This window comes from Manacus candei, unplaced genomic scaffold (assembly GCF_025592945.1).
Source record: "Manacus candei isolate 608988 ecotype Guabito, Panama unplaced genomic scaffold, ASM2559294v1 h1tg000153l, whole genome shotgun sequence".
Classification (NCBI taxonomy): Eukaryota; Metazoa; Chordata; class Aves; order Passeriformes; family Pipridae; genus Manacus; species Manacus candei.
The window spans coordinates 85,007-109,170 of record NW_026138201.1 but is presented as its reverse complement, the minus strand read 5'-3'; the positions used below and the strand labels follow the sequence as shown (position 1 = coordinate 109,170).

The 24,164-nt window shown below is 50.1% G+C and overlaps 2 protein-coding genes across 7 annotated transcripts in view; both read left to right on the top strand.

Moving 5' to 3' along the window:
* LOC127463293 (translation initiation factor IF-2-like) overlaps positions 1 to 7,288 on the top strand; it is a 107,660-nt gene extending 100,372 nt beyond the window's left edge. For 2 of the 6 annotated variants that reach the window (XR_007900756.1, XR_007900755.1), the window contains 4 exons: positions 4,982 to 5,075; positions 5,533 to 5,929; positions 6,034 to 6,135; positions 6,965 to 7,288. The gene's annotated coding sequence lies outside the window, so the exon portion shown is untranslated. Of the gene's footprint in view, positions 1 to 3,561; positions 3,709 to 4,220; positions 4,260 to 4,803; positions 4,878 to 4,981; positions 5,076 to 5,532; positions 5,930 to 6,033; positions 6,136 to 6,964 lie in introns of those variants that run through there. The other 4 variants (XR_007900758.1, XR_007900757.1, XR_007900759.1 and 1 more) reach the window with 4 other exon arrangements.
* The window catches only part of LOC127463292 (uncharacterized), a 99,887-nt gene extending 80,212 nt beyond the window's left edge, over positions 1 to 19,675 (top strand). Inside the window, exons 11-14 of the mRNA XM_051772568.1 lie at positions 11,673 to 11,804; positions 12,319 to 12,430; positions 16,139 to 16,268; positions 18,741 to 19,675. Of these exons, the coding sequence (XP_051628528.1) occupies positions 11,673 to 11,804; positions 12,319 to 12,430; positions 16,139 to 16,268; positions 18,741 to 18,746 (380 nt within the window). The 3' untranslated portion in view covers positions 18,747 to 19,675. The remainder of the gene's footprint in view (positions 1 to 11,672; positions 11,805 to 12,318; positions 12,431 to 16,138; positions 16,269 to 18,740) is intronic.
* The last annotated feature ends 4,489 nt before the right edge of the window (positions 19,676 to 24,164 follow it).

Sequence of the window (24,164 nt, the reverse complement as noted above, 5' to 3'; positions counted from 1 at the left end):
TGAGTCCGTGTGTGCCACTGTTCTTGTCCCAGGGGGACCGAGTGACATTTGGAACCAAACCTGGGGACTTGAACTCTAGGAATGTTTCTGTGTCTTTGAATTTTAAATTGCACATGAAGCAGAAATATGTTTGTGTTTTCCAGGTTATATTGTCATGAAAATAGAAATGCATCATTGGATCTTACTCCTCTGAGGGCAAACCACCAGACTGATCATTTCTTAGTCCATCAGACCCAGTGCCAGGAACTCAGAGGGCTGTTTGTGTGCAAATGTGCTGAGTGGTGGTGGCCCCCGTGAGACTGTGACCAGCTGGAAATGTGTGTGTGTGTGTGTGCAGAGCTGGGCTGGATCCCTTGGGATTTGGCTCCCAGATCCCCCCCAGCCTTCAGGAAAACCAGAGGCCACCGAACCCTGAGGGAAGGGAGTCCCATTTGCAGAAGGGTTTGTAGATTGGGGAAAAGCTCTCCAGAACAAAGCCTGTGTTCCAAACCCCTTCAGGCCAAAGTCAAGGAGCACAAACCCTGGAGTCATCAAGTTATGAAGTTTGGTTCAAACCATTTCCTAATAAGTCAGTTTTAATGAAGTGTTAAAAGGAGAACTTAAATAAGGGTAATTTCTGATGGAGAATAATGGGAAGAAGTGGTTTAAGTTCCCTAAACATGTTTTATATCAGTCCATGGTTATTTAATTGAGCATTGTTTGGAATTTTTCTTTTTGCATTCGTTCCTGGTGTGCTTTTCTCTATCTAAGGGATGTTTGGAGGTCTTTTTGATTGCTTGAAGGTTTTTAATGTCAGTGCTGGATTGGGGTGGACAGTCATTGTAACATGATTTAGAGTTGGATGCATTTTATTCTGTGTGCCCTCTTTGATGTCTCGTGTTCAGCGAGTGACTGGTCAGAGTTTGGCCCAAGCCTTTGTTTTTCAGGTGAAAAACCCGAAGGGGGAATTGTAGTTGCAGCTTTGCCCTTGAGCTGCAGCTGGAGCCTGGCCAAAGAACAAGGCAAAGCTCCCTGGGGAAGGAAGGGGGAGCCAGAGAAGAAAAGCAGCTGCAGCCAGAAAGGTGGGTTTGGGCGGGAGAAGAGGGGCTGTGACCCAGCAAGGGGCTCTGGAGGGCTCTGGGGTCCCTGTAATGGCTCTGGGGTCTCTATAGGGGCTCTGGGGTCTCTATAGGGGCTCTGGGGTCTCTATAGGGGCTCTGGAGGGCTCTGGGGTCCCTATAATGGCTCTGGGGTCTCTGTAGGGACTCTGGGGTTTCTATCGTGGCTCTGGGGTCCCTATAATGGCTCTGGGGTCTCTGTAGGGGCTCTGGGGTCCCTCTCCTGGCTCGGGGTCCCTCTCCTGGCTCGGGGTCCCTCTCCTGGCTCGGGGTCCCTCTCCCTGCCGGCACAGGAGCTGCTGCCGCCCCAGCAAGAGGCAGAGGAGTCGCTGCCCAGAAGCAAGAACTCACTGAGAGCTGAACTGGGGCCGTGTGGGCAGGGCCAGAGGGGAGCAAAGGAAGGGATTTGTTGCTAAGAAAAGAAATAAAGTTTGGGTCATTTGTTGGGGAGATTTGTGTCAGTTTCTGATCATTTTTGGGGGTTATTTTTAGTGAGTTTCTGGTCATTTTTGGGGGAGATTTGGGTCAGTTTCTGGTCATTTTTCGGGATGATTTGGGTGAGTTTTGGGTTTATTTTTGTGGTAATTTTGGGTCAGTTTCTGGTCATTTTTTGGGGTGATTGGGCTGACTTTTGGGTCATTTTTTTGGGGAGATTTGGGTGAGTCTTGGTGTCAGTGTTTTGGGGTTTTGGGGTCAGTTTCTGGTCATATCTGGGGCTGATTTTGTATCATTTTGGGTCAGTTTTGGGGGGGGGGTTTTGCATTTTTAGGTCAGGTTTTGGGCCAATTTGGAGTTAGTTTTTGAGGTGATTTGGGCCAGTTTTGTGTCAGTTCTGGATCAATTTTTGGAGTGAATTGGATCAGTTTTTGTGTCACTTTTTGGGGAGATTTGGGTGAGTTCTGGGTCATTTTTGGGGAGATTTGAATCAGTTTCTGGTAGTTTTTTGGGGAGACTTGGGTGAGTTCTGGGTCTCTCCTGATTGTAATTCCTTCAGGCTCCTCTCCTGATTTTAATTTTTTTAGGCTCTTCTCCTCATTTTAATTTTTTAGGCTCCTCTCCTGATTTTAATTTTTTTAGTCCCCTATCCTGATTTTAATTTTTTTAGTCCCCTCTCCTGATTTTAATTTTTTTAGTCCCCTCTCCTGATTTTAATTTTTTTAGGCTCCTCTCCTGATTTTTATTGTATTAGTCCCGTGTCCTGATTTTAATTTTTTCAGGCTCCTCTCCTGTTTTTAATTTTTTTAGGCTCTTCTCCTGATTGTAATTTTTTTAGGCTCTTCTCTTGATTTTAATTCTCTTAGGTTCTTCTCCTGATTTTAATTCTCTTGGGCTCTCCTCCTGATTTTTATATTTTTAGACTCTTCTCCTGATTTTCATTTTTTTTAGGCTCTTCCCCTGATTTTCATTTTTTTTTTAGGCTCTTCTCCTGATTTTAATTCTCTTAGGAGAAGAGCCTAGAGAATTAAAACCAGGAGAAGAGCCTAATTACACAAGTAAATTTTCAAACCACCAGCAATCACAAGCCAATTATCCGATTTCCCAAAAGAACTACACGAACAAATACGGTTATAAAACAAAAAAAAAATGCCATAAGTAAAAAATCGCATAGCAACAGTGCCCCCTGGTGACAGAGAAAAAGAATTGCACATATATTTGAGATGAAATACTGCCACCTGCTGACGGAAAACAGGAACTGCATTGAAAAAATTTTGAACAGCGCATGCGCAGTCGTTGGCAAAACGCCGGCGATCACGTGGTAAGTAAGGGCAGGCAGGAGAGGGACCGGCGACGCATGCGCAGTGGCTCTCGTGCCGGTGCAGCGCTCCCTGCTCGAGTTAAGGGCCGGTTCCGGCGGCAGGGCGGGACTCGCGGCCTCCCGTCTGTCCCGGGGTGTGCGGGGGGGGAATAACGTGAAGATTTCTTGGGGTGAAAGCGCAGAAATTAGCGAGGAGGGACGCTAATTTGGGTAAACTCGGTCACCGGAAGTAGTGAGCGACCGGAAGTCCTCCAAGGCCCCGGCCCGGAAGTCCGCCAAGCCCATAGCAAAGATGGCGCCACCAGGACCGGAACGACCACACTAAAGATGGCGGCCCCGGCCCGGAAGTTCGCCAAGCCCACAGTAAAGATGGCGCCGCCAGGACCGGAACGACCACACTAAAGATGGCGGCCCCGGCCCGGAAGTTCGCCAAGCCCACAGTAAAGATGGCGCCGCCAGGACCGGAACAACCACACTAAAGATGGCGGCGAGAGGCTTCCGCCGCGACCCGGACCCCCACCCCGCGCCCGCAGCGCCGTCTCGCCGCGCTGCTTCCCGCTGCGGGGACAGGGCGGGGCGCTCGGCGGCGCCGGGCGCGGGCAGCAGGTTCGTGGGCGGCGGCAGGCACCGGCGCCGGCAGCCCCCGTCTCGGGGCCGCGGTGCGCGAGGACCGCATGGCGCGCACGTCGCGCCGCCCTCTCGCCCCGCTCCGCTCCCGCTCCCGCCCCCGCCCCTGCCCCCGCTTCTGCCCCGCTCGCTCCCGCCGTGCCCTGGAGATGCTATCGGGGCTGCGCCGCCGCCTTCCCCCCCCGGAAGCGACCCACGGCGGCAGATTCGACGGAGATCGACCCCGGGGTAAGCTGGGCGCGTCCAAAGGCGCCGCGGGTCTCGCCAAGGAGGGGAGGGGGGGGGGGGAGGCGCGCGGCTGCAGTACCGCTCCCGGCCGTGTCCGCCAGGCGGCGACTGTGAGGCAGGGCCCGGCGCTCGGCGGCGCTCTTGCAAGCGACGCCCCTGGCAAAGCGGCGCTGCTTGGGCACTGCCGGCCTTCCCCCGGAGTGCCCGGGCTGGCCCAGCACCTGGCCGAACCTCTTAGGGAAGAGGCAAGGAACAACTGCGCTTCTTCTGCCCTTTCTTTAGCCCGGGACTGGAACACAGACAAAATCAAGGGGCTCTTGGACCTGTGCAGGCTCCGAGCAGTTTTCAGCCTTCCTTAGCAGGGCATTCTCACCCTCCGAAAAGCTGAAAGGCTTTAACAGCTGGACACGCGCCTGCAGCTGTGCAGATTAATGTAGTTTCTTTTAGGAAATGAAGGGGAAGTTTTCCTGTTGGGAGCCTAAATACCGAGTCTACTCTGCTTTTTCAATCAGGTGACGAAGCTTAGGGAAGAAAAGACCAAAGGCCTCGAGGTGAGTACATTCTACCGAGTTCTGCTTTTCTGGCATCGGTTTGGGAAAATCACGTGAAATTCTAAAAAGCTTCTCTCCGTGTTTTCTAGTTGTTTTTTCAGCCTTGCTCTAAGTTTCATGTAGAAAAGGGCATAGAATTATTAGAACAGACAAACTAGACTTCCTCGGGAGAGATGGAAGAAAAGTCTGCTGATTCCAGTTCTGCTTTTCTTGTCTTCCCTTCGACTGTCGTTTTCTCTCCCCTGCTGTTCAAATAGGCTGCAGTTAATTGCTCTGCTGAAGAGTTTGCTGTCCTAAGTGTCTGTCAAATTGATGCCTTCAACTCAAGACAGCACCTGCTCCTTAGTTACAAAAAGTTCCTCACAGGAAATGTTCAGGCGTGCCCATAAATCTCCTCGCTGTTTGTTCGGGAGAACAGGCTTTTCTCGTCTGTAACAGAACAGTCGTGTCATCTGCTCTGGAATGCTGGTGGCAATCTAGTCAGAAGAGGACCCCGTGCTTCACTAATTTTCCCTTTTTGTTGTTGGGGGTGACTTCTTCCCAGGCATGTTATTCTTGACCCCCCGGGGCAAACGGAGGTGTCAGCGTCAGGAGCCATCCTAACTGAGGCCCTGGGAGGTCAGTGCTTTTTGTGGGACTGGACGGTGAAGCTGTCTGTGGGAATGACCTGGCTATGGCTCAGGGTAGTCCTAATTAAGGTGTCTTTTACTCCGTGTTCCCAGGCTGCCTCTTTCCCTTCGGTCGCCGTGGGACGCCTCTGGCAGGACTAACCCTGTGGCTTTTATGTCCAACGTGCTGTGCTGTGTGTGCCTGCAGGTAAGAAAAGCTGGGAGTGCAGTCCCTCTGCTTTGGTTGCTGTGTCTCTTTGGGAGTGATTTTGGAGGGGAATCCCAGAGCGATTTGGTTTGAAGGGGACCTTCAAAGGCCAGCCTGTCTTCCGTGGGCAGGGACACCTTCCACTGTCCCCGGTTGCTGCGAGTCCCGTCCAGCCTGGCCTGGAACACTTGCAGGGATGGGGCAGGCTCAGCTTCCCTGTGCAGTGTGCTCTGATATCTCTCCACTGGCATCCTGAAAAATTTTGTCAGCACGTTTTGTGTGACAATGGTAAGCGGGACCTGGGTGAAAATTGGGGTTCTCTGAGGTGCAGAGGGAAAGAATTCTCCTTTGAAGTCCAATGTAATTCAGTTTTGCACGAGTCTTGTCTGACTTATGTTTGAATTGCTTTCTATTCTAGGCAGTTCTTTTAAATTAAACTTTTGTGTCTCCCCCCCAGTATCTTGTACAAGACAAAGCTACCTTTCCTCGTGGGAACGGACTGGCCGGGCTTTGGCAATCTGGCCCCTCGAAAGACTAAGTGACCTCTTCCAACAGGGGAAGACTTTCTGGCAAGCGGTGCCAGGAAGAACTGGAGTTTCTGGAGAATAAAAGCTGGAAGCGTGCCCCTGAAAATCCCCAGCCCTGGGTGGTCAGTGGTCTGACTTGCACGGACCGGTGGCCTTGGCCAGGAGCGGTCCTGCGGGAAGCGCCTTTGCCCAGGCTGTAATTTTAATTTCCCTTGGATGCTTGGCAAAGCCCCTCTGGGTGAGCCCCAGTGCCTGGCAGGAGCAGAGCGGGCTTCCAGGGAGGTATTCACCTGGTCAGCGTCAGGAACCATCCTACCTGAGGCCTCGGTGAGTGCTTTTTGGACGACTGGACGGTGAAGCTGTCTGTGGGAATGACCTGGCTATGGCTCAGGGTAGTCCTAATTAAGGTGTCTTTTACTCCGTGTTCCCAGGCTCCCTCTTTCCCTTCGGTCGCCGTGGGTGTGCCGGACGCCTCTGGCAGGACTAACCCTGTGGCTTTTATGTCCAACGTGCTGTGCTGTGTGTGCCTGCAGGTAAGAAAAGCTGGGAGTGCAGTCCCTCTGCTTTGGTTGCTGTGTCTCTTTGGGAGTGATTTTGGAGGGGAATCCCAGAGCGATTTGGTTTGAAGGGGACCTTCAAAGGCCAGCCTGTCTTCCGTGGGCAGGGACACCTTCCACTGTCCCCGGTTGCTGCGAGTCCCGTCCAGCCTGGCCTGGAACACTTGCAGGGATGGGGCAGGCTCAGCTTCCCTGTGCAGTGTGCTCTAATAGCTCTCCACTGGCATCGTGAAAAATGTTGTCAGCGTGTTTTGTTGGACGACGGTAAGCAGGACCTGGGTGAAAAGGACATTCTCTGAGGTGCTGGGAGAAGGAGGACTCGTGCGGGCACCTCCAGAGACAGCGGGAACGGGAGCGTGCTGCAGAGGAGGGAAATTCCAGGGGGTGGGTGCCGAGAAATTTGTCCTTCCCTCGCCCTGTGCTCTGCACTTAGCAGTGGGTCAAGTGCAGAAGTTTCCTGGGGACCCTGGGAAATGATGCCGGGTCTGCCAAGAAAAGTGGGGCCAAAGGAGCAGGACCTGGGTCTGCCAGCGTGGGAGAAACAAGGGACGGGTCATCCTCTGCCTCCAGGAGGGAGGGCAGCAGGAAAGGCCACGGACTAAAGCACTGAAGTGCCGTTCCCCAGGGAGCCCCTGCCCAGACCTGAACTTGCTTCTGCACTTGCTGTCCCTTTCCCAGCGGAGCCGAAGCGTCGGGTGCCGCTGCCGGGGGGATGGAGCTGCCAAGGACAAGCTGGGAGGGTGTTTGCGAGGGAAGGGGGTAGAAGGAGCTCTTGATGTGCTTTTTTTACTTCTTCATCCCACAGAATTGCCACGAGAGGAAATACTTCAGAGGGGCTTCCCTCCAGATAAGGCCTGAAGATGCCAGGAGGTTTCAGCCGGGAGGAAAGGAGCTGTGGAAGAAAAGCAGCCTAAAAACAGCCAGTGGGGATCATCAGGTTTTCCAGCCAAGAAGAACAAGGAGAGAGATGAGGGAATCGGGTTCCAATTCCTAATGCTTTGGTGGGTGCAGGAATGATTTCTGTGTGTTTTCCAGTCCCTTTGGATTCCTGGGATGATTTTAAAATGATGGCTTTAGCAATCAACTAAATCGCAGATGTTGTTTTTGAGAGGAAATGATGCCAAAGAAATGCAGAGTTTTGGGTCAGTTTTGGGGATGATTTGGGTCAGTTTTTGGGGTCAGTTTGGGGTCATTGTTTGGGGTGATTTGGGTCAGCTTTTGGGATGATTGGGGTCAGTTTTGGGTCAGCTTTTGGGATGATTGGGGTCAGGTTTTGGGGTCAGTTTTGGGTCAGCTTTTGGGGTGATTTGGGTCGGTTTTGGGTCAATTTTTGGGGAGCACTGGGTGTTACTGGGGGTTGTTGAGGAGCACTGGGTGTTACTGGGGTGTACTGGGGAGCACTGGGTGTTACTGAGGGTTGTTGGGGAGCACTGGGTGTTACTGGGGAGCACTGGGAGAGAAAATGAAAAATAAAGAGAATAAAAAATAAACGAAGTAAAGAAGGAAATATAAAAAAGAAAATTTAAAAAAAAAGGCAAAAAAACTAAAAAGGAAATAAAATGAAAATGAAATAAGAGAGAAAAAAAAAAAAAAGAAACCCCTTCTTGGGCACCCCGTTTCCTCTCCTCCCCCCCCCCCCCCGAACCGTAAATTGCGGGGTCATCACCCCTAAAATGTGAGAAGGGGACCCCGAAATGTGGGTGAGGGAACCCCAGGGAGCCGGAAAAGTGGAGGGGGAGCCGCAGTAAGAAAGCGAAGCCGGGCGGTCGGGCGGCGGGGTGGGGGGGGCGCATGCGCAGTCGTTGGCAAGACGCCGGCGATCACGTGGTAAGTAAGGGCAGGCAGGAGAGGGACCGGCGACGCATGCGCAGTGGCTCTCGTGCCGGTGCAGCGCGCCCTGCTCGAGTTAAGGGCCGGTTCCGGCGGCAGGGCGGGACTCGCGGCCTCCCGTCTGTCCCGGGGTGTGCGGGGGGGGAATAACGTGAATTTCTCCTGATTTTAATTCTCTTGGGCTCTTGTCCTCATTTTAATTTTTTTAAGGCTCTTGTCCTGATTTTAATTCTCTTGGTTCAAACCATTTCCTAATAAGTCAGTTTTAATGAAGTGTTTTCCAGTCCCTTTGGATTCCTGAGATGATTTTAAAATGATGGCTTTAGCAATCAACTAAATCGCAGATGTTGTTTTTGAGAGGAAATGATGCCAAAGAAATGCAGAGAGAGAGCATGGAATCATCCTGGGATCCTGGAGTGGTTTGGGTTGGAAAGGATCTCAGGGATCATCTCCTTCCACCCCCTGCCACAGGCAGGGACACCTTCTAATAGACCTCCAGCCTGGCCTTGGCCACTTGCAGGGATGGGGCAGCCACAACTTCTCTGTGCCAGGCCACCTCCCCACCCTCCCAGGGAAGAATGTCTCCCTTCTGTGCAATCTTTCCCTTTCTTCTCTGCAGGAAGTGGGCTGGGACAAGGGAATTGGCTCCCACGAGGCCGAGGATCAGAGCGGGCTGTGCACAGGGGACAACTTCCACTTCCGAACGGGGAAGGGCCCCTTCGTGCCCACCCCTGGCAAACTGGGACAGAGTAACATCTGCCTGCAGCTGGCTGGAGTTCCCGTTGGCTCTGGGCTTTCAGCCCGCCGGGGCTGCGGCGGGAGCCGCGCGGAGGGAACGGGGGCCGGGGCCGCGCCGAGGGCCGGGGCCGGGCTGAGCGGGCGGGGCGGGGCCGCAGGGCCAGGCGGGCTGGGATTGGGCGGAGGCGCTCGAGTGCTGATTGGGCAGCGCTGCCGGCCCGCGGTATAAAGGGCCGGCGGGGCAGGTGGGGGCGGTTGTGTGTGGGGGCTGAGGGTGTGGCCCCGCTGCTGCCCGGGCTGCGGAGGGGAGAGCGCCTTGGCCGCTGGGTTTGTGCACCGGGGCAGCCGGGGGCGTTTAGGGGCGCCTTGTGCTGGGCGGCGGGGCCCGGGTAAGCCCCTTACCTGCCGGGTGCCCCCGGGGGGAGCCGTGGCATGGCTGTGGGTCCTGTGCTCTCTGGGTGTCTGAGGGTTTGCTTTGGGATCCCAAACCCTTTCCCCGTGCAGGGTTATGAGGCAAAGACTGCTTTAACTTGGTTTTTTGGTGCTGCGTTAATGCTTTTTGCTCGTTCTGTGTCCATTTGCAGCCTCGCTCGTGGTTTCCCCTGGTGTGGAGGCGAGTTGTGCTTCCTGCTGGGAGAGAGAACGGCCTTGGGAAGCTGCTCCATGAGCCACAGCTGTGCCGAGCCCGGCAGTCTGTCCAGGTAAGAGCAGGGCTTCTACTGCCCGTGAGGAGCTGGGTTTGCTGTTGGAAGATAGAATGTGCCTATGCCTTTAAATGCAAGGACAGGCAGAAGCCGGGAGGGACCCTGAGCAGGTTTGGTGGCACGACAGCAGTTTGAAAAGACATTGACTGTGGGAGAAATGTCCAGGAAAACGATTCCTTTTTTGCAGGGAGGCAGTTTGCGAGGACAGGGGGGTTGCTGTGCTCTCTAGCAAAACTACTGACCTTGGGATGTCTAGGGTGGGGAGATGTTGGCCACGTGTGGGCTGGAGCAAAGGTGTGTGGGTGCCTGTGTGTGACAGCCGTGGGTGTGCAGGAAGGGGGGTTCTGGTGCCATTGGAGCTGCCAGGGAGCCAAAAGGGGCACGGTTGTCTGAAAAAGGCAAAAAGTCTCAGTCTCTGTTGACACGTGTACCAAAGGAGATGCAAATTTTCCCTTTCTCGTTGCAGACTTCGCAAGACTCCCCAGGAAAGGAAGCTTTATATTCCTCCCCAGCTTTATGCTAAAGGTTTCCTTCCTCCTGTCTCAGCACCCTTTCTGCTGTTGGGAGAGCACGAGGTGGATGGAGAGGATCCCCAGGCATCTGCAGGCACAAGGGACTCATACAACTGCGATTTTCCTCCAGCCCTCGTGAAAGGGACTTCCAGGATACTCTTGGGAATGTACCAGCTCTCCTGCTGGAGCTTTTCTATGGAATATTTGAACACAAAGGGTAAAACTAAAGTCAGGTCTGTTCTGGAGTATGTTACACTTGTGCAAAACTCCGTTCTTCTGTTTATTTTCTGTTCTGGAAAGAACAGTCTGGGGTTCCTGGGCACTTCCTATTGAGTGATTCCATGAAAATAATTTTGTACTGAAAGGGGAAAGGAGCTGTCTGTGGGAGGTCAGGTGTCCATGATAAAAGCTTTATGCTTTTCAGTCAGATAAGCCTTAAAATATCTCACAGTGTATAGGAATGCCTGGCTTCTAAAAGTCACCAGCTGAGTCTTAGAGGCTCCTTTGAAGAGCTGTTTTCAGGCAGGCAAATTGCCCCCCAGGAGGGACTCTGTGCCTGCTCTCCCGTGGCTCCAAGGGATCTCTGGCCCTTCACGCCGGCACCGAGATTTTCTCGGGAAGGGCCTCAGATCCCCGGACCAGTCTGGGACACAGGCAAGATCCCCCTGCATTTTGGGACCAAATTGGCCCCTGGAGGGACAGTGCTGTTGGTGCCCCCCGGGTTGGGGCACCCCGAGGACTCCAGCGCGCACCGAAAGGATTATTCGGGGAGATCCTCGGGGTGCCCGGCCCTGGGGAGCTCAAAGCAAGGTCCCTGCCATGGATTCAGGCATTGCTGAGAGTATCCCAGGGGTCCCTGTCCCTGCTAGACAGGGAGCTCTCTAATGGGCTGTAATTGGGTTCTAAAAGTGGTGCTCCAAGTGCCAAACAAGTGTGGGATTGGGATTAAGAAATGAGCAGTGAGGGTGCAATTGGCTGTTTTCTCTGGAATGTGACTGTGAGAGCTGCAGGAGTGCCAGGTGTGTGTTCCAGTCCCCAGCATTTGGTTTGCACATGTCCTGCTCAGACACAAGTACAATTTCCTCAGTCCTGAACACAGCAGAATGAGAATTATGGACTGGCAGTGTTAAGGTGATTGGTGTGACAGGGGTCAAACTGGGAAAACATTGGGGAATTCCTCAGTTTGTGCTTTTGCCAAACTCACCCAAACCTCTGCTAGGAAGTGATGGGCTGGAAAAGTTGAGGCAGAAATGGAATTGAAAACTGGGGCTCTTGACACTGTAATTGCTGAAACTAAATGTGTCCAAGCAGCAGCTCTTGTTGTGCAGGGAATAACTCCTGTCAGCAGCAAGGCCCTGACTGAAGTGGCAGCTGCAGTTGTTCCTGTGGTGTGGGCCAGTGGAGCTGCAGGAGAGTGGAAGAGGGCAGAACCTGTAGGTATTACCCCTGATGTGGGATCTCTATGGGTAAGGCCAACCCAGTATCCTTTAAAATCAGAATGCCAGACTGGATTGGTTGCAGGAACAGCTAAATTGGCTCCTCCTGGTTTGCTTGTAGGACGTGAATGCAAGAACCTGCCAAGAAAACCAGTGGACAAGATGATTGATTAGTGCAGGACCTGAGAGAAGCACCTTGAATGACAACCTGGAGGAGTTTCCAGTATTGGATTTAAAAGATGGCCTTTGCATCTCCTTGAGCAAGGAAAGCCAAGAAAGCTTTGCTTTTGCAGGAGAAAATGGGGCAAGCAGGCAGGAAGAAGAGAAGCCCCGTGACTCCTCCCTGAGCCCCAGACAGCCCATGAACTGCCTTGCTGGGAATGGTGGGACGGGCTGGACTCTGCATTGCTCCCTCGGGATGTGTGGTAAGACTGTTATGGCGACTTTTTGAATAGATGGTGCAAGGGCAGCCTTTAAGCAGCTGAAGCATTCCCTGAGGAGAGCTCTGGGTCTGCCAGATGTGTCAGAACTGTTGGAAGCATCTTTGGTGGGGAGGGCAAACAAAGGCCAAGGTGTGCAGTGACCCCCCTGAGAAGGGACTTTCAGTTAATGGCATCCCTGATGGTGAACTTTGTGGGCTGTTCCCCCTGTAGGGCAGGTGATAGTCCCAGCTCCAGTTATGGGAAAAATGGTTAAAAGGGAGCCCCAAAAGCTGGAAGTCCTCCTGGAGGCTCCTGGCAAAGAGAGTTTGCTGCGTTCCCCCTGACAGAAGGACAGTGATAGCTTTTGAGTGCTGGTAGATCCTTTTAATAGATAGCCTTGAGTGTGTCCTTGTTGCACCAGTAGGACTTATCAAAGTCCCCATATTCCAGGAGATAGACACATTGAAGTTTAAAATATTCTTCCTAATCCTTTGTTGGCTTGAGGCTCTCCCCTCAGGAACTGCAGGAACTCCTGGTGCCGCCTGGGCCGATGGATTGGACGCCCCAGCCCCTCCGTTCCTGCCCAGCCACTGGGGCCGTGTCCAGTGGTGGCACTGCCAGCCCTGCAGGTGAAGTGGGAAGGGCCTTTGCAGGTCTGGTGGGTCACATTTATAGCAGGTAAAGTTGCAGTAAAAGGACCTGGGGTCTGTTATTCTTGAGTTCAGAAAGCTCCTTTTGATTGGTGAGCATGACAAAGTGGATCCTTAAGAGTTCCCATCCGTGTTTGTGTCTCAGCCTGTGTTAGGATTCAGGGCTGTAGCTGTTGTTGTCACTGAGGAGTCAAACTGTGCTTTAAATAATGAGACCCTGGCCTGATGGCCCAGTGTCAAGGCAAAAGGTGGAATGCTCTCTGAGTGTTGAGATGTAACAAGGGCTAATCCTTTTTGCAGTGGGATGGAGCCTGGAAAGTGCACAGAGCTGAGCCCAGGGATTGAAAGGGACCAAGCAAGGGAGGTGAAGAAAGAAGGAAGAAGGGAAGTGAGGCAGCAGGCAAGCAGCACCAAGTTGCTGTGTAAGCAGGTGAGTTGTGTTGAGGTTCCTCAGGCAGGCACTGAGGACTTGGAGGGCTCCAGACAGAGCAGACCTGGGAAGGCCCTCGGTGAAGCCCCTCAGAAACCTGAAGCCCCTGGGCCTTTTGGGGAGCCTGAGCTATTGCAGCCCTGGGGATGGCTTTGGTTTCCTTCTCTCCTCAGAGTAAAACTCTGTGGGGGAGTCTGTGATCTCCCTGACTTTTGTGTCATAACTGAAACTTGGAAGGAAGTTGACCTTGTGTAGTTTCCCAACTGACTTGGCCGGGTTGAACCAGCAGTGCCAGATTGTTGTAGTGTGCAGGGTGTTGTTTGTGTCTGAGCAGTTTGGGGTTGATTTGCCAAGGGGAGCCATGGAATGTTATGGTGTTTTTGTCCCAATATTTGGAGGCAGTGCCCTGGATGAGTTGATTTCTGCCTCACTCCCTGATATCTGAGTTAGGAGATGTACCAAGAACTGGTAGTTTTTGCAGTGGGATGTTCCCTAGAAAGTGCATGGAGCTGAGCCAAGGAACTTAAAGGGACTGAGCAAGCAAAGTCAAGAAAGAATGAAGAAGGGAACTGAGGCAGCAGCCAAGCAGCACCAAGCTCCTCTACAACCAGGTGAGTTGTCTTGAAGTTGATAAGGTGGTCACTGAGAACTTTGGGGTCTGCAGGCACAGGTGACCACCAGAGACCCCCAATGGAGCCCCTCAGAGAACTTATAAGGGTTTGTGTAGATGGGAACAGGTGTTGGGAGTGTCCTGAATGTGGAACAGGAATGCAGGGAAGGAAAATGAACCCTCCTGTCATGCTGACCCCTCCCATCAGCTGCAGTGGAGACCCCTCCGTGTGCCCTTTGGGAGCGGATTGCCAGGACCCCCGTGGGGCTGGGATCATGGCAGGGTGTTGTAAGCAAGGAATGCCTGGCTTCTAAAAGTCACCAGCTGAGTCTTAGAGGCTCCTTTGAAGAGCTGTTTTCAGGCAGGCAAATTGCCCCCCAGGAGGGACTCTGTGCCTGCTCTCCCGTGGCTCCAAGGGATCTCTGGCCCTTCACGCCGGCACCGAGATTTTCTCGGGAAGGGCCTCAGATCTCCGGACCAGTCTGGGACACAGGCAAGATCCCCCTGCATTTTGGGACCAAATTGGCCCCTGGAGGGACAGTGCTGTTGGTGCCCCCCGGGTTGGGGCACCCCGAGGACTCCAGCGCGCACCGAAAGGATTATTCGGGGAGATCCTCGGGGTGCCCGGCCCTGGGGAGCTCAAAGCAAGGTCCCTGCCATGGATTCAGGCATTGCTGAGAGTATCCCAGGGGTCCCTGTCCCTGCTAGACAGGGAGCTCTCTAATGGGCTGTAATTGGGTTCTAAAAGTGGTGCTCCAAGTGCCAAACAAGTGTGGGATTGGGATTAAGAAATGAGCAGTGAGGGTGCAATTGGCTGTTTTCTCTGGAATGTGACTGTGAGAGCTGCAGGAGTGCCAGGTGTGTGTTCCAGTCCCCAGCATTTGGTTTGCACATGTCCTGCTCAGACGCAAGTACAATTTCCTCAGTCCTGAACACAGCAGAATGAGAATTATGGACTGGCAGTGTTAAGGTGATTGGTGTGACAGGGGTCAAACTGGGAAAACATTGGGGAATTCCTCAGTTTGTGTTTTTGCCAAACTCACCCAAACCTCTGCTAGGAAGTGATGGGCTGGAAAAGTTGAGGCAGAAATGGAATTGAAAACTGGGGCTCTTGACACTGTAATTGCTGAAACTAAATGTGTCCAAGCAGCAGCTCTTGTTGTGCAGGGAATAACTCCTGTCAGCAGCAAGGCCCTGACTGAAGTGGCAGCTGCAGTTGTTCCTGTGGTGTGGGCCAGTGGAGCTGCAGGAGAGTGGAAGAGGGCAGAACCTGTAGGTATTACCCCTGATGTGGGATCTCTATGGGTAAGGCCAACCCAGTATCCTTTAAAATCAGAATGCCAGACTGGATTGGTTGCAGGAACAGCTAAATTGGCTCCTCCTGGTTTGCTTGTAGGACGTGAATGCAAGAACCTGCCAAGAAAACCAGTGGACAAGATGATTGATTAGTGCAGGACCTGAGAGAAGCACCTTGAATGACAACCTGGAGGAGTTTCCAGTATTGGATTTAAAAGATGGCCTTTGCATCTCCTTGAGCAAGGAAAGCCAAGAAAGCTTTGCTTTTGCAGGAGAAAATGGGGCAAGCAGGCAGGAAGAAGAGAAGCCCCGTGACTCCTCCCTGAGCCCCAGACAGCCCATGAACTGCCTTGCTGGGAATGGTGGGACGGGCTGGACTCTGCATTGCTCCCTCGGGATGTGTGGTAAGACTGTTATGGCGACTTTTTGAATAGATGGTGCAAGGGCAGCCTTTAAGCAGCTGAAGCATTCCCTGAGGAGAGCTCTGGGTCTGCCAGATGTGTCAGAACTGTTGGAAGCATCTTTGGTGGGGAGGGCAAACAAAGGCCAAGGTGTGCAGTGACCCCCCTGAGAAGGGACTTTCAGTTAATGGCATCCCTGATGGTGAACTTTGTGGGCTGTTCCCCCTGTAGGGCAGGTGATAGTCCCAGCTCCAGTTATGGGAAAAATGGTTAAAAGGGAGCCCCAAAAGCTGGAAGTCCTCCTGGAGGCTCCTGGCAAAGAGAGTTTGCTGCGTTCCCCCTGACAGAAGGACAGTGATAGCTTTTGAGTGCTGGTAGATCCTTTTAATAGATAGCCTTGAGTGTGTCCTTGTTGCACCAGTAGGACTTATCAAAGTCCCCATATTCCAGGAGATAGACACATTGAAGTTTAAAATATTCTTCCTAATCCTTTGTTGGCTTGAGGCTCTCCCCTCAGGAACTGCAGGAACTCCTGGTGCCGCCTGGGCCGATGGATTGGACGCCCCAGCCCCTCCGTTCCTGCCCAGCCACTGGGGCCGTGTCCAGTGGTGGCACTGCCAGCCCTGCAGGTGAAGTGGGAAGGGCCTTTGCAGGTCTGGTGGGTCACATTTATAGCAGGTAAAGTTGCAGTAAAAGGACCTGGGGTCTGTTATTCTTGAGTTCAGAAAGCTCCTTTTGATTGGTGAGCAGGACAAAGTGGATCCTTAAGAGTTCCCATCCGTGTTTGTGTCTCAGCCTGTGTTAGGATTCAGGGCTGTAGCTGTTGTTGTCACTGAGGAGTCAAACTGTGCTTTAAATAATGAGACCCTGGCCTGATGGCCCAGTGTCAAGGCAAAAGGTGGAATGCTCTCTGAGTGTTGAGATGTAACAAGGGCTAATCCTTTTTGCAGTGGGATGGAGCCTGGAAAGTGCACAGAGCTGAGCCCAGGGATTGAAAGGGACCAAGCAAGGGAGGTGAAGAAAGAAGGAAGAAGGGAAGTGAGGCAGCAGGCAAGCAGCACCAAGTTGCTGTGTAAGCAGGTGAGTTGTGTTGAGGTTCCTCAGGCAGGCACTGAGGACTTGGAGGGCTCCAGACAGAGCAGACCTGGGAAGGCCCTCGGTGAAGCCCCTTGGAAACCTTCTAAGGGTAGTTGTGTATGGTGATAAGTGTTGGGAAATGTCCTGAATGTGGAACAGGAATGCAGGGAAGGAAAATGAGCCCTCCTGTAATGCTGACCCCTCCCATCAGCTGCAGTGGAGACCCCTCCGTGTGCCCTTTGGGAGCGGATTGCCAGGACCCCCGTGGGGCTGGGATCATGGCAGGGTGTTGTAAGCAAGGAATGCCTGGCTTCTAAAAGTCACCAGCTGAGTCTTAGAGGCTCCTTTGAAGAGCTGTTTTCAGGCAGGCAAATTGCCCCCCAGGAGGGACTCTGTGCCTGCTCTCCCGTGGCTCCAAGGGATCTCTGGCCCTTCACGCCGGCACCGAGATTTTCTCGGGAAGGGCCTCAGATCTCCGGACCAGTCTGGGACACAGGCAAGATCCCCCTGCAGTTTAGGACCAAATTGGCCCCCTGGAGGGACAGTGCTGTTGGTGCCCCCCGGGTTGGGGCACCCCGAGGACTCCAGCGCGCACCGAAAGGATTATTCGGGGAGATCCTCGGGGTGCCCGGCCCTGGGGAGCTCAAAGCAAGGTCCCTGCCATGGATTCAGGCATTGCTGAGAGTATCCCAGGGGTCCCTGTCCCTGCTAGACAGGGAGCTCTCTAATGGGCTGTAATTGGGTTCTAAAAGCGGTGCTCCAAGTGCCAAACAAGTGTGGGATTGGGATTAAGAAATGAGCAGTGAGGGTGCAATTGGCTGTTTTCTCTGGAATGTGACTGTGAGAGCTGCAGGAGTGCCAGGTGTGTGTTCCAGTCCCCAGCATTTGGTTTGCACATGTCCTGCTCAGACACAGGTCCAACTTGCTCAGTCCTTAACCCAAGAGAGGGAGAATTATGGACTGGCAGTGTTAAGGTGATTGGTGTGACAGGGGTCAAACTGGGAAAACATTGGGGAATTCCTCAGTTGGTCTGTTTGCCAAACTAACCCAAACCTGTGCTAGGAAGAGATGGACTGGGGTCTCTGATCTCCTGGGCAGTTGTTTTGCATGACCCTGGGAGCCTCTGGGATTAGACTGGCCTGGGCAGACAGGGAGCAGTTTGTCCTGTGGAGCTGGGCTGGGTTTGTTGAGGATGCCTTGGGAGGCAGGGCTGGAGAGGCTCCTCTGTTGGCTGTAGTGGTGGAAGGTTGTAGCAGCAGGGCTGGAGCCTTCGCCCTCCTGCTCCCCCCGTGAGCCCCGACGGGCCCGTGCCCTTGGCAATGGAGGGCCCTCCATTGCTGAGTCAGCGGTTCCGGGGGCCAGGAGGGATGGGATCAGGATGCCGAGCTCCGCCCAGGGCCAGGGCTGCCAGTGTTCAACCATGGAGGGAACTGAAAGCACAGTGAGATGGAGGCCAAGCTGCAGCACAGGGATGGGTGAGAAAAGACCCTAGTCCTCAGGTGGAGCTTTGAATTCCCTGGAAAAATGGATCCTGTCAGATGGATCAGGCCCTTGTGGGTGCTGGAGCAGAGGCCTCTGTCATTTATGGTCACCCTGAAAGGTTGCAAGGACAGCAAGTTCTGACTGCAGGATGAGGTGGCAAACAAAGTGAAGTGGTCCAGAGAAAAGCTGAGGCTAAAATTGGTCCTGTGCCAGAGCAGCCTCGTGCAGTGCTTGTTGCTGTCCCTGAGTGTCCCATTGCAGTGGATATTTCCAAGGGTGCCTTGTGCTGGGGAGCACTGGGGCAGTTCCCTTTCCCTGGGCAGGGCAGGCAGGGCACGTTTCCCCCCTCGAGGGTGGCTCCACAGTCCCCCCCTGTGCCCTGGGAGCGTGGCAGAACACCTGGACCCACTGTCCTTGTCAGAGAGGGCACAAGGGATGGTTGGATGGGGGAGGGAATGGCTCAGGGAGTACAAGCACCATTACAATGAGTAGGGCAGCACCTGGAAAGGAAGAAGGGGAGTTAATCCAGACAAAATCCAAGCACCTGCCCAAGCTGTGATATTTTTAGGAACTCAGTGGTGCTGTGGTCCCCAGGAAGTATTGCCCAGGACTAGGCAGGAGACTTCAGGCTCTGTCACCCCCAGAGCAAGTGTCCAGGGGCAGGCAGTGGGGAGGCAGCTCTGTTGTTGAGGATGGGGTTATTTTCTCTGCTTTTTTTTGTCTCCAGAGATGTTCTTCCCGTTAATCCAAACTGACTCCATCTCCTAACTCTCTGAAGAGGTTTTCTGCTTTTTGTGGGAGGGTAAGGTTTGGGTTCTAACTATAGAAGAGCCAACAAAATAAAGGCTTTGTGGCAAACAAATGGTGTCTCCCAAACTCTTTGTACTTCAAATAGATGCCTTTATTCTTAGTTTTTTCTTATTGGTATTCTCAAGGTACTTAATACCCTGTCTACAGTTATTTATTTTGGCTTCTCTTTTTTATTTGTTACAGAGTTGATGTGACTGACTTCTTTTTGAAATGCAGCAGTGCTCTCAAGGATATTTCCCCCCCACTCCTGGGCTTGTGCAGGGCTGTTGAGTCCGTGTGTGCCACTGTTCTTGTCCCAGGGGGACCGAGTGACATTTGGAACCAAACCTGGGGACTTGAACTCTAGGAATGTTTCTGTGTCTTTGAATTTTAAATTGCACATGAAGCAGAAATATGTTTGTGTTTTCCAGGTTATATTGTCATGAAAATAGAAATGCATCATTGGATCTTACTCCTCTGAGGGCAAACCACCAGACTGATCATTTCTTAGTCCATCAGACCCAGTGCCAGGAACTCAGAGGGCTGTTTGTGTGCAAATGTGCTGAGTGGTGGTGGCCCCCGTGAGACTGTGACCAGCTGGAAATGTGTGTGTGTGTGTGTGCAGAGCTGGGCTGGATCCCTTGGGATTTGGCTCCCAGATCCCCCCCAGCCTTCAGGAAAACCAGAGGCCACCGAACCCTGAGGGAAGGGAGTCCCATTTGCAGAAGGGTTTGTAGATTGGGGAAAAGCTCTCCAGAACAAAGCCTGTGTTCCAAACCCCTTCAGGCCAAAGTCAAGGAGCACAAACCCTGGAGTCATCAAGTTATGAAGTTTGGTTCAAACCATTTCCTAATAAGTCAGTTTTAATGAAGTGTTAAAAGGAGAACTTAAATAAGGGTAATTTCTGATGGAGAATAATGGGAAGAAGTGGTTTAAGTTCCCTAAACATGTTTTATATCAGTCCATGGTTATTTAATTGAGCATTGTTTGGAATTTTTCTTTTTGCATTCGTTCCTGGTGTGCTTTTCTCTATCTAAGGGATGTTTGGAGGTCTTTTTGATTGCTTGAAGGTTTTTAATGTCAGTGCTGGATTGGGGTGGACAGTCATTGTAACATGATTTAGAGTTGGATGCATTTTATTCTGTGTGCCCTCTTTGATGTCTCGTGTTCAGCGAGTGACTGGTCAGAGTTTGGCCCAAGCCTTTGTTTTTCAGGTGAAAAACCCGAAGGGGGAATTGTAGTTGCAGCTTTGCCCTTGAGCTGCAGCTGGAGCCTGGCCAAAGAACAAGGCAAAGCTCCCTGGGGAAGGAAGGGGGAGCCAGAGAAGAAAAGCAGCTGCAGCCAGAAAGGTGGGTTTGGGCGGGAGAAGAGGGGCTGTGACCCAGCAAGGGGCTCTGGAGGGCTCTGGGGTCCCTGTAATGGCTCTGGGGTCTCTATAGGGGCTCTGGAGGGCTCTGGGGTCCCTATAATGGCTCTGGGGTCTCTGTAGGGACTCTGGGGTTTCTATCGTGGCTCTGGGGTCCCTATAATGGCTCTGGGGTCTCTGTAGGGGCTCTGGGGTCCCTCTCCTGGCTCGGGGTCCCTCTCCTGGCTCGGGGTCCCTCTCCCTGCCGGCACAGGAGCTGCTGCCGCCCCAGCAAGAGGCAGAGGAGTCGCTGCCCAGAAGCAAGAACTCACTGAGAGCTGAACTGGGGCCGTGTGGGCAGGGCCAGAGGGGAGCAAAGGAAGGGATTTGTTGCTAAGAAAAGAAATAAAGTTTGGGTCATTTGTTGGGGAGATTTGTGTCAGTTTCTGATCATTTTTGGGGGTTATTTTTTGTGAGTTTCTGGTCATTTTTGGGGGAGATTTGGGTCAGTTTCTGGTCATTTTTTGGGGAGATTTGGGAAACGGATCATTTTTTAGGGGAGATTTGGGTCAGTTTTGGGTCATTTATTGGGGTTTTTTTTGCTAAGTTTCTGGTCATTCTTTGGGGAGATTTGGGTGAGTTCTGGGTCATTTTGGGGGGTGATTTGGGTCAGTTTCTGGTAATTTTATGGGGTGATTTGGCTGACTTGTGGGTGATTTTTTGGGGAGATTTGGGTGAGTTCTGGGTCATTTTATGGGGTGATTTGGCTGACTTTCTGGTCGCTTTTTGGGGTGATTTGGGTGAGTTTTGGGTCTATTTTTGCGGTAATTTTGGGTCAATTTCTGGTCATTTTTTGGGGTGATTGGGCTGACTTTTGTGTTATTTTTTGGGGAGATTTGGGTGAGTCTTGGTATCAGTGTTTTGGGGTTTTGGGGTCAGTTTCTGGTCATATTTGGGGCTGATTTTGTATCATTTTGGGTCAGTTTTGGGGGGGGTTTTTTGCATTTTTAGGTCAGGTTTTGGGCCAATTTGGAGTTAGTTTTTGAGGTGAATTGGGCCAGTTTTGTGTCAGTTCTGGATCAATTTTAGGGGTGAATTGGATCAATTTTTGTGTCTTTTTTGGGGAGATTTGAATCAGTTTCTGGTCATTTTTTAGGGAGATTTGGGTGAGCTCTGGGTCATTTTTGGTGAGATTTAAATCAGTTTCTGGTAGTTTTCTGGGGAGACTTGGGTGAGTTCTGGGTCTCTCCTGATAGTAATTTTTTCAGGCTCCTCTCCTGATTTTAAATTTCTCAGGCTTCTCTCCTGATTTTTATTGTATTAGTCCTCTGTCCTGATTTTACTGTTTTCAGGCTCCTCTCCTCATTTTAATTTTTTCAGGCTCCTCTCCTCATTTTAATTTTTTCAGGCTCCTCTCCTCATTTTAATTTTTTTAGGCTGCTCCCCTGATTTTTATTGTATTAGTCTCCTGTCCTGATTTTAATTTTTTCAGGCTCCTCTCCTGATTTTAAGGTTTTTAGTCTCCTCTCCTGATTTTTATTTTCTTAGGCTCCTCTCCTGATTTTAGATTTTTTAGGTTCCTCTCCTGATATTAATTTTTTAAGGCTCCTCTCCTGATTTTTAGATTTTTAGTCTCCTCTCCTGATTTTTATTCTCTTAGGCTCCTCTCCTGCTTGTAATTTTTTTAGGCTCCTCTGCTGGTTTTAATTTTTTTAGGCTCCTCTGCTGGTTTTAATTTTTTTAGGCTCCTCTCATGATTCTAGTTTTTGTAGGCTCCTGTCCTGATTTTAATTTTTGTAGGCTCCTCTCCTGATTTTAAATTTTTTAGGCTCCTCTCCTGATTTTTGTTTTTTTTAGGCTCCTCTCCTGATTTTTAGATTTTTAGGCTCGTCTCCTGATTTTAAGATTTTTATACTCCTCTCCTGATTTTAATTTTTTTAGGCTCCTCTCCTGATTTTAATTTTTTTAGGCTGCTCTCCTTATTTTTATTCTCTTAGGCTCTTCTCCTGATTTTAAGATTATTAGGCTCATTTCCTGATTTAAAATTTTTAAGGCTCCTCTCCTGATTTTAATTTCTTTAGGCTCCTCGCCTGATTTTTAGGATTTTAGGCTCGTCTCCTGATTTTAAGATTTTTAGGCTCCTCTCCTGATTTTCAGATTTTTAGGCTCCTCTCCTGATTTTAGTTTTTTCAGGCTCCTCTCCTGATTATAATTTTTTAAGGCTCCTCTCCGGATTTTAATTTTTTTAGACTCTTCTCCTGATTTTAAGATTTTTAGGCTACTCTCCTGGTTTTAATTTTTTTAGACTCCTCTCCTGATTTTAATTTGTTTAGTGTCCTCTCCTGATTTTAATTTTTTTGAGCTCCTCGTCTGATTTTGATTATTTTAGGCTCCTCTCCTGATTTTAATTTTTTTAGGCTGCTCTCTTGATTTTAATTCTCTTAGGCTCTTCTCCTGATTTTAATATTTTTAGGCTCCTTTCCTGATTTAAAATTTTTTTGGGCTCCTGTCCTGATTTTAATTTTTTTAGGCTCCTCTGCTGGTTTTAATTTTTTTTGGCTTCTCTCCTGATTTTTAGATTTTTAGGCTCCTCTCCTGATTTCAATTTTTTTAGGCTCCTCTCCTGATTTTTGTTTTTTTAGGCTCCTCTCCTGATATTAATTTTTTTAGGCTCCTCTCATGATTCTAGTTTTCGTAGGCTCCTGTCCTGATTTTAATTTTTGTAGGCTCCTGTCCTGATTTTAATTTTTCTAGGCTCTTCTCCTGATTTAAATTTTTTTAGGCTCCTCTCCTAATTTTAATTTTTTTAGGCTGCTCTCCTTTTTTTTATTCTCTTACGCTGTTCTCCTGATTTTAAGATTTTTAGGCTCATTTCCTGATTTAAAATTTTTTTGGCTCCTCTCCTGATTTTAAATTTTTTAAGCTCCGCTCCTGATTTTTAGGACTTTAGGCTCCTCTCCTGATTTTCAGATTTTTAGGCTCCTCTCCTGATTTTAGTTTTTTCAGGCTCCTCTCCTGATTATAATTTTTTAAGGCTCCTCTCCTGATTTTAATTTTTTTAGGCTCCTCTCCTGATTTTAATTTTTTTACGCTCCTCTCCTGATTTTTAAATTTTCAGTCTCCTCTCCAGATTTTGATTCTCTTAGGCTCCTCTGCTGATTTTAATTTTTTTAGGCTCCTCTCCTGATTTTTAGATATTTGGCTTCTCTCCTGATTTTAATTTTTTTAGGCTCCTCTCCTGATATTAATTTTTTTAGGCTCCTCTCCTGATTTTTAGATTTTTAGTCTCCTCTCCTGATTTTTATTCTCTTAGGCTCCCCTCCTGATTTTAATTTTTTTAGGCTCCTCTCCAGATTTTTAGATTTTTAGTCTCCTCTCCTGATTTTTATTCTTTTAGGCTTCCCTCCTGATTTTAATTTTTTTAGGCTCCTCTCCTGATTTTAATTTTTTTAGGCTCCTCTCCTGATTTTTATTTTTTTGGGCTCCTCGTCTGATTTAAATTGTTTTAGGCTCCTCTGCTGGTTTTAATTTTTTTAGACTCCTCTCCTGATTTTATATTTTTTTTGGCTGCTCTCTTGATTTTTATTCTCTTAGGCTCTTCTCCTGATTTTAATATTTTTAGGCTCATTTCCTGATTTAAAATTTTTTTGGGCTCCTGTCCTGATTTTTATTTTTTTAGGCTCCTCTACTGGTTTTAATTTTTTTTGGCTCCTCTCCTGATTTTTAGATTTTTAGGCTCCACTCCTGATTTCAATTTTTTTAGGCTCCTCTCCTGATTTTTCTTTTTTTAGGCTCCTCTCCTGATTTTTGTTTTTTTAGTTTCCTCTCCTGATATTAATTTTTTTAGGCTCCTCTCCTGATTTTTGTTTTTTTTTAGGCTCCTCTCCTGATTTTTAGATTTTTAGGCTCGTCTCCTGATTTTAAGATTTTTATACTCCTCTCCTTATTTTAATTTTTTTAGGCTCCTCTCCTGATTTTAATTTTTTGAGGCTCCTCTCCTTTTTTTTAATTTTTTTAGGCTCCTCTCCTTATTTTTATTCTCTTAGGCTCTTCTCCTGATTTTAAGATTTTTAGGCTCATTTCTTGATTTAAAATTTATTAGGCTCCTCTCCTGATTTTTGTTTTTTTTAGGCTCCTCTCCTGATTTTTAGGATTTTAGACTCTTCTCCTGATTTTAACATTTTTAGGCTCCTCTCCTGATTTAATTTTTTCAGGCTCCTCTCCTGATTATAATTTTTTAAGTCTCCTCTCCTGATTTTTAGACTTTTAGACTCTTCTCCTGA